The 12,454-nt window shown below is 47.4% G+C and overlaps 1 protein-coding gene across 9 annotated transcripts in view; it reads left to right on the top strand.

The window, feature by feature from the left end:
• The window catches only part of LOC127482759 (transmembrane protein 254), a 162,306-nt gene extending 150,145 nt beyond the window's left edge, over positions 1-12,161 (top strand). For 4 of the 9 annotated variants that reach the window (XR_011382466.1, XR_011382464.1, XR_011382465.1 and 1 more), the window contains exons 5-7: positions 3,991-4,094; positions 4,893-4,952; positions 10,877-12,161. Coding sequence is in view for 5 of the 9 variants with exons in the window: in XM_070057933.1 (XP_069914034.1) it covers positions 2,294-2,616; positions 3,991-4,094; positions 4,893-4,912 (447 nt within the window). In the remaining 4 variants the exon portion in view is untranslated. Of the gene's footprint in view, positions 1-2,189; positions 2,774-3,990; positions 4,095-4,892; positions 4,953-10,185 lie in introns of those variants that run through there. The other 5 variants (XM_070057937.1, XM_070057933.1, XM_070057935.1 and 2 more) reach the window with 5 other exon arrangements.
• Positions 12,162-12,454: the final 293 nt, after the last annotated feature.

Genomic DNA, 12,454 nt, shown 5'->3' with positions numbered 1-12,454 from the left:
GAACGAATGTCCTCCATACCCAATTCCTGCAGGAAACCTACTGAGCATCATCATCATCAGTCATCACAATGATTTGAGCTTTACACCCTTGGGCAAGAAACCGCCCTGGTCCCACCCACATCTCAATACCACCTCCTGGGGCCAGCGCTGTAGCACAGTAGGCTAAGGACCTGGCCTGGAGTGCAGTATCCCATATGGGCGCCAGTTTCAGAACTGGCTACTCCACTTCCGATCCAGCTCTCTACTATGGCCTTGGAAGGCAGTGGAGGATGGAGCGAGTCCTTGGGTCCCTGGACCCGATGAGACTGGGGGTGGGGTGTTGGGGGAGATTCTGGCTCCTGGCTTCAGATCAGCACAGCTATGGCCATTGTGGCCAATTAGGGAGTGAAACCGGCAATGGAAGCTCGCTCGCTCTCTCTCTCTCTCTCTCTCTCTTTCTGCCTCTCCTCTCTCTGTGTAACTCTAACTTTCAAATAAATAAATAAATAAAAATTGATCACATTTGTGAGCTGGAAGATCAGGCCTCCACCCCACCCCGAGTGACCTCATGCCCCTATCTGACCACACCTCTGTGCCCACCTGCCAATCAGGGTAATTAACCTCTTGTCTGGAAAGGCAGGGACAGCCCTGCATTGAGTGGAATATGGAATCAGAAGAGTTTTGATCTGCGGACAATTTCACAGTTTCTTCTAGCAACAAAATTTAATTTCACATTGTTTCTTCTAGCAACCAAAAACTACCCTAATTCTCCTGATGCACGATGCTTTCTTCATGTTGTTCTCCCCATCCGATGACACTGGGAGAGTGTGGGGTGTTTGCTGTGACTCAGCACATGCCCATCCTGCTCTGCAGACATCTCATCACACTCCTCTGGCGCTACTGGACAGCCCTCTACTGCTGCACTACGTGTGAATTTACATGTGGGAGAGGAGAGTTCGAGTCCTGGCTGCTCTGCTTCCAACCCAGCTTCCTGCTAATGTGCCTGGGAGGCAGCAGAGGGTCCAAGTACTTGGGTTCCTCTTCTCCACACGGGAAACTCAGATGGAGTCTTCCTGACTGTGGCTTCAGCCTGGTGCTGGCCCCATCCCAGCTGTTGTGAGCATTTGGGGAATGCACCAGAACATGGAGTGGTTGTCTCTGTCTCTCTCTCTCCTGCCTCCCATCTCTGTCACTCTGCCTATGGTAACTAAGAGTACCTAAAAGGTAATCTATAGAAGTGAAATTGACACTCAGATGCAATGATGGTTTACAGCCCTTGTCTCTACAGTTTGTTGAACTCTTTACTTAGTGTAGGGATAATGAGTATAAAGTAAACTGAAAATAAATCTTTGTAAAAATTAAGATTCGATGGCTGGTGGCGCAGCTCACTAGACTAATCCTCCGCCTTGTGCGCCGGCACACTGGGTGCTAGTACCGGTCAGGGCACCGGATTCTGTCCCAGTTGCCCCTCTTCCAGGCCAGCTCTCTGCTGTGGCCAGGGAGTGCAGTGGAAGATGGCCCAAGTGCTTGGGCCCTGCACCCCATGGGAGACCAGGAGAAGTACCTGGCTCCTGCCATCGGATCAGCGCGGTGTGCCACCTATGGCGGCCATTGGAGGGTGAACCAACGGTAAAAGAAGACCTTTCTCTCTTTCTCTCTGTCTACTCTGCCTGTCAAAAAAAAAAAAAAATTAAGATTGGGACTAGGAGAGGGAGGAGGAAGAAGGATGGGAGCGTGGGTGGGAAGGATCACCATGCTCCTAAATCTGTATATATGAAATACATGAAATTTGTATACCTTACATAAAATTAAACTCGTTCCTGGAGGCCAGCCTTACCCTGATACTCAAGCCAGACAAGAACACAACAACAAAAAACTACAGACAAATATCTCTGATGAACATAGATGGAAAATTTTTAATATACTGACAAATCAAATTTGACAGCAATCAAAAACATCCGTCATGGTCAAGTGGTCATAGTTCAGGGATGCCTATAATATGTGGATGCCAGGGCCACAGGTGGTGGCCTATTCCACTGCACCCAGCGCCGGCCCCTATTTATCTTTCTTTAAAAAACATGTATGTATTGGAAAGACAGCGTTACAGAGAGCGACGCTTGGAAAGGGTGTCCCCTACAGATAATGACCAGGCCAAGACAGGGCTGGTCGGGCCACCCCCTTGCTTGGCAAGCCCGGGGCCCTCCTCCCTCCTCGCGGGTTGGGCGGAGCAGCCGCCCAGGCCCGCCCCTACTGGCCCTACATCCACTGCACTGGGAGCAGAGCCGGCCGCGCACCCCAGTAAGGAGCTGCGGCGATGGCGATGGCGATGGCGATGGCGGCAGGCAACGCGGCCTACTTCCAGAGGGGCAGTGTGTTCTGGTTGGCGGTCATCACGCTCTCCTTTGGCTACTACACGGTAGGGGCAACCGAGTTGGGACAACCGCCTGGAGCGAGCGCTCCTGTCACCCAGGCCTCCGCCTCCTTTGGAGGAGAGGCCGCGCAGGCGCAGTTCTCGCTCTCTCGCCTCCCAGCGGGGAGGGAAGCCAGAACCCGAAAGGAGGCGCAGGCGCAGTCGGCTGCCAAGGCTTTTGGCAGGTGTTGGAGGCCCTGCGAAACCGGTTGGCCTACTTTCCTCAGGTGGGGGCGGGCACACTCCCCACCTGCGGACTGAGCGCCTGGGTGTTTCACGATGGTGCTGGCGAACTCGAAGGCCGCAAGGGATGCTACCGCCTACTTCCGGACGGCCAGCCCGTTGCCCTCGCTGGTCACGGGGCTGGGGCTGGGATACTTTGCGGTGAGGCGCGGGGCGCGGACGCGGGCGCCTGTGTTTTGGCCCTCCGGGCTGTCCTAGCGCGAGGGGCGCCGTGGGAACGGCGTCAGTGCGCATGCGCACCGTGCGGTTGCCTAGGTTACGAACGCCAGCGGAAGCTAAGCCGGGTTTTAGAAGGTTTAGAGTGTTTGAAGCAGGGGGAGTTGCTTGGAAAACGGCGGATAAAGCCAAGGGATGGCTCGGATTTCACTGGTGAGCAAGAACCGGTGTGACAGCAGGAGGACAGCTCTACTGCGGGGAGGAGTGACTTTCGTCTCACTTCCAGGATAACGAACGGGAAAGACGCCCGGAAACCGGTTGGGGAAAACCGGTATCATGTAGGAGGAAGGCGAAGCTGTTTTGGATCTTTCCCGGGAGATCCTGGAACCTGGACGGGTGTCATTTCCACAGCGGCGTCGCTCTGACCACCTCCGCCCTCCTTTCGCCGTGTGCAGGATGGAGGCGTGGGACTCTAGTTTTCCCGAGTGCCCTTTCTGTGCCAGGATCCCGCGACCCTGTTCGAACACACAAGCTGGGAAACTGAAGATTCGAGTTGGAATTTAGTGGAACTGGCAGATGCCAGCCCCTCTCCACCGCGCGGTTAGGAGGCCGCAGTGATATGTTATACTTTATTGGAATATTGGGCTTTAAACAGCATCCTGGGAGTACTGTTGCCTTTGGTGCAGATCTAAGTGGAGCACTAAACTTTGGAGGGGTTGACAGTGATTCACAGAAAGGCTTGTAACAGAGCCTGAGGAGGAGTTGGTAAGGTCACCACAAAAACCTTACATGAACGAGGAGTTGCTGTTAATCCTTCGCGAGCCTGATTTTCCGAGTGTGTCTGCGTGGTGTGCAAGAGTGGAAGAGCATGATTCTAACTGCGAGATTGAGCCCAAGCCACCGCTTGCAGGACAGAAGCTGGCCAAAGCACGCAGACTCCTACAAGTCTAGGAAATAATGTTTGGGGTGGAATTCATGAAAAATCGGATCCGCTCCGCCAGTGCACGGAGCCTGATCATCACCTCGTTTCTTTGTGGCACACATCCATTGGAGCTGCTTTTTAGAAATACAGGAGGGAGATTCAGGTGCCCTCCTTCAGACCCTGTTTCCCCGGTAGTTACTTTGGTAGAATCAGTGTTCTTTCCTACCTGCCGGTCTTCAGGTGCCCTAATGGTTTCTCTGTGCCTCTGGTTCTCTTTCAGTGGGTTGTCCTCTGGCCGCAGAGCATCCCTTATGAGAGCCTTGGGCTCCTGGGCTCGTTCACTCAGTACCTGGTGGACCATCATCACACCCTCCTGCACAACGGGTAAGGAGAGCTGCAGAAACAACACGCTGGTCTCGCTGGAGACCTTGAAGGCCTGCAGTTGCCTTTAGGTAGTGAAGAATGGCGCTAGTTCACGTTTAGGAATCTTTCCAGATTTCTGTTAGATTTTATCATCAGACAATCCCCCCCTTAAACTAGACTGACTTGTAGAAATAGGTTTGGGGCCGGCATTAGCAGGTAAAGCCGCCACCTGCAGTGTCGGCATCCCTTATGGTTGCCGGTTCGAGTCCCGGCTGCTGTACTTCCAATCCAGCTCTCTTCTATGGCCTGGGAAAGCAGCAGAAGATGGCCAAGTGCTTGGGCCCCTACACCCATGTGGGGGACCTGGAAGAAGCTCCTGGCTCCTGGCTTGTGATTGGCCCAGTTTCAGCTATTGTAGGTATCTGGAGAGTGAACCAGCACATGGAAGGCTTCTACCTCGCTCTTTCTCTCTCAGCCTCTGCCTCTCTGTAACCCTGCCTTTCAAATAAATAAATAAATCCTTATGAAAATTTTCTTTTTCTTTGATACAGAGAAATTTTCCATACACTGATTTCGCTCCCCCTGATGCCCACAACAGCCAGAGTTGGACTAGGCCAAAGGCAGAGCCAGAAACTCCATTCAGGTCTCCCACGTGATGGCAAGAATCCAAGTACTTGAGCCATCACCTGCTGTCTGTCAGGGTGTGCATTGGCCAGAAGCTGACTCAGAAACAGAGTTACCGAGACTCGAATCATACACCTGAATGTAGGATGCTGGTGTGCCAAGGGCAACTGAACCTCTTTGTTGTTGTTGTTTCAGGTATTGGTTTGCCTGGATGATTCACGTGGCAGAGTCCTTGTATGCCATGGTGCTGTGCAAGTAAGTCATTATTTAGGTCCTGGTCACCTTTCTCGCGGTATCTGGTAGAAGCTGAGCCACCACATTTAAATAAGTCATGCACGCCTAGGCTGAGAGCACTCTGAGGTAGTGTGGAGTACCCATGCCTGATACTGGGCCTGACGCAGGAATACTCAGTAAATGTTCGGTGAGTGAGTCCATTTAGTTTGTGTTAGTTATTATTTACTCCGTTAGTGCATTAGGCTGATTGTTATTTTTTTTTTTTAACTTTTTTTAATTGTCTGTACAGCAGCACCTAGAACAAAAGATTAGGAGTCTGCCTCCTAGTGTGCGAAAGAGCTGAGTTACTTTCCTAGGCCAGTAATCTCCTATCTTGATGCCACAGTGAACCACCTGAGGAGCTGTTTCACTGTACATGTCTGGTTTCCACCAGAAAAATTGATCTGGCAGGTCTTGCTTCAGACCTACAAGTCTGTTCTTTCTGGAAGGTCTGCAGGTAATTCTGGAGCTAAATGCAAGTTAAAAGCCCCCAAACAGACCCTACTCAGCAGATGCTACTGTAGGTGACTACTATGTGAGAGTACTGAAAAAGATTCTTTGTACTTTTGGACAATTTGTTCTCCCCTCCGGGACCGTCTGCTAGTGGGGTCCTCCGTGAAGTCCTGTTCCTTTACTCTCCCACTGGGCAGGCTGAACCCATCTCTGTGCTTTGGAGTGACACAGTCGCCCTTTGCCAGAGTGCAAGGGGATTTCCAGGTGGCTTTGTTGAAACTGTTCTCTGGGCTTGAGACTGTGGTAGGAAATGCCCAAGTGTTCTGAGACTCCTTCCCAGTGGCCTCTTGGGCCTCCCTGAGGTCTTAGCCGAGGATGTTTGGCCCAGCCCCACAGCTTGACAGCTCTTGTGACTGGCATTTGGAGCCTCTAATGAAAACCAAAAGACTGTGTTGTGTTGTACACTTCTTTGAAGGGAGAAGGGGAACAAGCCCAGGGAGGTTGCGTCTCTCTTACTGTGTTCCTAAAACCAGTCCTTTAAGGATCTAACGTGTTAGAATGTGCCATAGCTCACTATAAATCAGAATTAATACTCCTTTTGATTTGTGAGATCAATGAAAGAGTAAATAAATTTGAATGCAAGAATACATGAAGACATGGTATAACTTTGGAGCTTCCCAAATCCTACTGCCCAGGAATAACTACTTGTAATATTTTGTTGAGTTCCCTTTTGTTTTGATCCATACCTGGTAATTTTTAATCCAGTCATCATCCTGTAGGAAAGAGTACTTTGAGCTGTATGTAGATACAGAAATGACCTTGGACGTGGCAGGAAACTAACATTTACTAAGCACCCTCCATGTGCCAGTCCCTAAGCAGAAGCTCAAGGACACAATCAGGCTATAATATAGTCTCTTAAATCCCATGTTTTAAAAATACATACCTTTCTGAATTTCTTTTAACCAGAGATAAGATTGGACTATATGTTTGACTTTATATCTGCCATAATCATACACTTAAGCACTTTGCCATGTTTTTTTTTTTTGTATTTCATTTTAAAGATTTATTGTATTTATATGAAAGAGTTGCACAGAGAGAGAAGCAGACACAGAGAGAGAGAGGGGGGTTTTCCACCCTCTGGTTCACTCCCCAGTTGGCTGCAATGGCCAGTACTGCACTGATCCAAAAAAAAGGAACCAGGAGCTTCTTCCGGGTCTCCCATGCGGGTGCGGGCCCAAGCACTTGGGCCATCTTCTACTGCTTTCCCAGCCATAGCAAAGACCTGGATGCGAAGTGGAGCAGCGGGGACACAGCACCGGCCCCGCCATGTTTTTTTTTTTTTTTTTCCCCTGCCATGTTTTTAAAATAACCTTGAAGGCAGGCACTTGGCCCTGCAGTGAAGATGCTACTTGAGGGACGACACTGTGGTGTAGCAGGTAAAGCCTCCGAGACCTGCAATGCCGGCGTCTCATATGGGTGCTGGTTGGAGTCCTGGCTCCTCCACTTCCCATCCAGCTCTCTGCTCGGGCCTGGGAAAGCAGTGGAAGATGGCCCAAGTCCTTGGGCCCTTGCAGCTGTGAGGGAGACCCGGAGGAAGCTCCTGGCTCCTGGCTTCGGATCGGTGCAGCTCCGGCCGTTGCAGCCAATTGAGGAGTGATCCATCGGATGGAAGACCTCTCTGCCTCTCCTCTCTCTGTGTAACTCTGACTTTCAAATAAATACTTTTTTTTTTTTTTAATGATGCTACATGGGACAGCCCCATCCTATATCAAAGTGCCAGGAATCAGATCCTGGCTCTGGTCTTAATTCCAATTTCCTGCTGATGCACACCCTCGGAGGCCTCAGATGATGCCTCAAGCCCATGGGTCCCTACCACTCATGTGACAGACCCAGATACTGACCGAGTTCTCAGCTCCTGGCTTCAGCCTGCTCCAGTCCTGGCTGTTGGTGGCATTTGAGAGTGATCCAGCAGGTAGGAAATCAGTTTCTTTCTCTCTCTCCCTCTCAGCCTTTCTGCCTTTATTTCAAATAAAATAATTTTTTATGAAGTTTGGTGAATAGTTTTAAATTTTGCAAACTATTCCTCTAGTTGTATATTCCAGAATTCATTTAGCTAAACTAGCAGTGAATATTTAACTTTAAAAAACATTTTTCTTTTGTTAATTATTGTTTAGTTTTGTTTGAGAGAGAGAACTCCACTCCACTCACTCATGCTCCAGATATCTCCAGTAGCTGGAGCTGGGCCAGGGCCAAAGTTAGGCTCCAGGAAAGCAATCCAGGTCTGCCTTTGCAATCCAGGTCTCCCACAAGGCAGGGACCCTACTGCTTGAGCAATCAGCACTGTGATGTGGGAGGCAGATTTTTTATCACTGGGCTAAATTCTACTCCCTGGGTCTTAGGTCTTTAATCTACCTGGAACTGACTTTTTGTGAGAGGCAAGTATTCAACTTTATCTTAATATTTCTATATGGATGCCCTGTTTTCCCCAAGCCACTTCTTGAGACTTTCACTCTTCATTAATGTGCTGTAGCTTATAGCCACATATATGTCTGTGTTTCTGAACTCACTGTTCTTTTCTGTTGGTTTGCTTCTTTGTCCTTGGGCCAGCATAACATTATCTTACAGTAGTAGCTTTGTAATCACTGACACCTGATGGAGCACGTCCTCTCACCTTGTTCAGAGTTACCTGTTCCTGGGCCTTTGCACAGCCTTATGCATTGTCATGTGCTTCAAAGATGAAAAATTTATCTGTTGGCATTTTTATTAGATTGACCATATGAATTAATTTGTAGCAGAATGGCATATTTCCGTTATTAAGTCTTCTAAACCAGGAAAAATGATTTGTCTCCATTTCCTTAGAGTTTTGTGATGTTTTTCCTATTCTTTATTTGGTTAATATCCAGCTTCCTGTACTTTCAGATGTTGTTATAAGTGACTTTTCCTTCATTTTATCATTGTTTGATGGTAGCATATATGCATATAGTCAGTTTTATATATTGACCTTATACGTAGCAACCTTAAAAATTCATTTATTAATTCTAATAGTTCATCTATAGATTATTTTCAGTTTTCTAGTCATCATTCAAGTGTCTCTAGAAACAGTTTTATTTTTTCTTCTCAGTTCAGTCCCTTTGCTTTGTGTTTCTTCCCTGTTGTACTAACTCATACTTCCAGTGCATGTTGCCTAGAAGTGGACATGATGCCTGGTTCCTGATCGCCAAGCTGTCAGTGTCCTTGCATCATGTTTATTCTAGAGTTTTATAGATCTCCTCTGTCAAAATGAGGATGTTCGACTGTATATCTAAGTCTGCTAAGAACTTTGAAGAATGGATGTTGAAACTTATCAGATATTTTTGCATTTTTTTGGATTTATTAGTTTATTTGAAAGTCAGAGTTACACAGAAAGAGAAAGAGAGGCAGAGAGAGAGAGAGAGTCTTCCATCCGCTGATTCACTCCCCAGTTGGCCACAACAGCTGGAGCTGGGCCTATCCAAAGCCAGGACAGGAACTTCTTCTGGGTCTCCCACATGGGTAAAGAGGTCCAAGGAGTTGGGCCATCTTCTACTGCTTTCCCAGGCCACAGCAGAGAGCTGGATCTGAAGTGGAGCAGTCGGGACTCAAACCTGTGCCCGTATGGGAAAGCAGCTCTGCAGGCGGCAGCTTTACCCACTATGCCACAGCACTGACCCCTATTTTTTGCATTATTAAAATGTATAATCTTTATCCTTTAATTTATTGATAGAAAAAAACCATTTGTATATATGCATATAAAGTTTGCTTTAAATAAAAGGTTTATGCAAGTGAGACTTAATTACATACACATGAGCCTACAGCAAGCCGTTCACTTAAGCTGAATCATTTTCTGTTGAGCTTTCAGACAGTTGAATGACTGTATAGTAACACTATGTTCCAGTTTCTTTCCTAAGCAGTTTGTGTATATATCTCATAAACCAAGTGGGACAGATACTACTACTATGACTGTTTTTCACATGAGAATACTGTTTCTGAGAGCTACTAGTGATGTGCCCAGGACACAGCTGGCGGGTGGCCAAGCTGGGATTCACATCTGGTACAAATCTTCACATCTTCAGACACTTGCTCTGAAGCCATACCAGTGCCCATCTCCTTTCCAGTCATCTCATGAGAAACCATTTTATAATGCTCTACCCTGCTCTACCTGGACAGTAGCCAGACTAGTTCCAAGGAATAGTGTACCATCCTAAATACATTTATTAGGAAGCAAGGAAGAGAAAAAATAAATTGCCCCTTTAAGTTAAAAAACCAGGGTGGGGAGGTGGTAGACAGATGGAAGTATAGAAAAAGTATAAAAATTAAAAAAGAATAAGGCCAGCGCCGCAGCACACTGGGCTAATCCTCTGCCTGCGGTGCCGGCGCCCCAGATTCTGGCCCCAGTCTGAGCGCCGGTTCTGTCCTGGTTGCTCCTCTTCCAGGCCAGCTCTCTGCTGTGGCCCGGGAGTGCAGTGGAGGATGGCCCAAGTGCTTGGGCCCTGCGCCCACATGGGAGACCGGGAGAAGCACCTGTCTCCTGGCTTTGGATCAGCGTGGTGCGCCCACCGCAGCGGCCATTGGGGGATGAACCAACAGAGGAAGGAAGACTTTTCTCTCTGTCTCTCTCTCACTGTCCACTCTGCCTGTCAAATAAATAAATAAATAAATAAACAATGCTTCCTGTGAAACCATAAGATCAAAATTATGGTGCTTATATTTTGTACTTTTTTTTTTTTTTTTTTTTTTTTTTTAGGTATAAAGGAATCACAAATGGTCGGGCTCAGCTACTCTGGTTCCTACAGACTTTCTTCTTTGGGATAGCATCTCTTTCCATCTTGATTGCTTACAGACCAAAGCGCCAAAAACAAAATTAAAAGCAAATATACAGAAGTTGCCTCTACTTAATTCAGACACCTTTCCAGGGTGACGGGGACTGCCATTTTCACTCAATGATATTTCTATTTTGTAAAAAGTGTCCCTCAAAGCTATCTAGGACCCTGCAGTTACTCATTTTTCGTATAATATGCTGTGGTTGAGCTTGAATAGACCAGTTAGTTAACAAGGAAATAGGAAAAGTAAATACAAGTTTACAAGTAAATTAAGGAACTAGGAAAAGATTTTAGCCTTCAGCTCTGCGGACTCAGCACAGAAGAGGGCTTCCCCCCCACCTTCTTGAGGGCCTCTGGCATTGTGGGCTCTGCTGTCATCTGGGCTGAGACACACGCTTGCTAGATTTGCTTGTTGGTTTTTCTTTGCTCCTTTCCTTCTTGTTAAAACATCTTGGCCGCACTACCACCATGTTAGCTCTCCTTCCCTTAAATTCTCTCCATCTTTCTGGACCAAGATGTAGGGACACTTCTACAATACATCAGTTCCTTATACATTTGTTAGGCACCTCTAAGGTAGAATCTTACCCTTTCAAACTTCTGTTTCTCAAATTACAGAGAAAAATAAGGAAGTTGGAACGGGCAGACTGAGTGATCACATAGAGGCACGCTGAGAATCAGGGCTGGTGGCCTTCCCTGCTGCTGACCGAAGTGTCCTTTCCCTACACTGGACCCCGGGACACGGTGCCCTGTGGCTCGCAGGGGTTGATTGCTGCTCCAGCTCAGGGTGCAGCTTAGCTCTACTTCCCCCACCTTACCTGTCCCCCTGCCGTGCACGGAGTTGTTTGACCAGTGTTGATTGCTGACTTCACTTTCTACTCGTTCATTATCATTCCAATTTTTATGTGAAAACTACAGGACTCATTCCATACACTGTCCTCTCAAAAGACAGCCGCAAGACCTTTGGCTGACTGTGTCACCACTTGGTGAGACTCCCGGTGGGAAACCTGTCTCTTTTTCATGCTTTCATGTTCTCCATCACTGTCTCCAGACTCCAAGTGTCTTCCTCCAGCTCTGAAGAGTCTAGCTCACAGTTTATCCATCAAGTTAGTGTCTTCCATTCTGGTGGATATATCTTACTACTGTTGACTGGTGGGATGACTCTGTCACCATTAGGAGCCATTAGGCCTCCTTCCCTAGAGGATGGCTTACTTGTTCTCTTTGGACTAGTCTTCATACCCCTTCCATAATATGGGGAGGGGGCAAGTTATTTGTATTAAGCAGACATTTATGAGAAACAACTACCTCCCCCAAAAGAGAGCTTCCAATTGAAACCACAATATAAAAGATTATGGACTGGGGCCACCGACCCTGTTGCATAGCACATTAAACCTCCACATCACATATGGGCACTGGTTCCAGACCCAACTGCTCCGTTTCTGATCCAGCTCTCTGCTAATAATGTGCCTGGGAAAGCAGCAGTGGATGGCCCAAGTCCTTGGCCTGCAGCCTCGTGGGAGACCCAAAAGAAGTTCTGGGCCTGGCTTCAGCTTGGCCCCGCCCCAGCCACTGTGGTTATTTGAAGAGTGAACCAGTGGATGGAAGATTGCTGTCTTGCTTGCTCTGTCTTTTAAAGAAAAAAGAATATGGACTATGAATTATTTCTGGTGGTATTTGTCTTAAAGTTTTTCTCTAGTTCTCTTGTGATTATGAGTTGCTTTTCACTAAGGAACCACATTTTTGACCATGGAGTTAAGCATCATGGAAATCAAACCCAGTTTTTAAGAAGTCCTTTCCAAAGAGAAATAATAATGACTAATATTGGTGGTGCTGGGGACCGTGCTATCAGGTTACTGAATGAAATGGATTAATTTAAATAAAATGCTGTGAGTTATCTCTTCAACCAAGTGCTTTTTTGTGTTTCTCAATTTTGATATATTATCACATATTTGATTCTGTCTCAAATAGACTTTATGGGGCTGTTTGTATGGTTCAAATATCAGTTTTTCACTGACAGAGAAATGCAGAATGCTGTGGTTTCAGGGTATATCCCTCTTAGGTTTATAGAGGCCCACTTTTTTTTTTTTTTTTTTTTTTTTTGACAGGCAGAGTGGACAGTGAGAGAGAGAGAGACAGAGAGAAAGGTCTTCCTTTGCCGTTGGTTCACCCTCCAATGGCCGCTGCGGCTGGTGTGCT

This window comes from Oryctolagus cuniculus, chromosome 15 (assembly GCF_964237555.1).
Source record: "Oryctolagus cuniculus chromosome 15, mOryCun1.1, whole genome shotgun sequence".
In the NCBI taxonomy this organism is placed as follows: Eukaryota; Metazoa; Chordata; class Mammalia; order Lagomorpha; family Leporidae; genus Oryctolagus; species Oryctolagus cuniculus.
The sequence above is the reverse complement of the archived record's forward strand: the minus strand, read 5'-3'. Positions and strand labels throughout refer to the sequence as shown.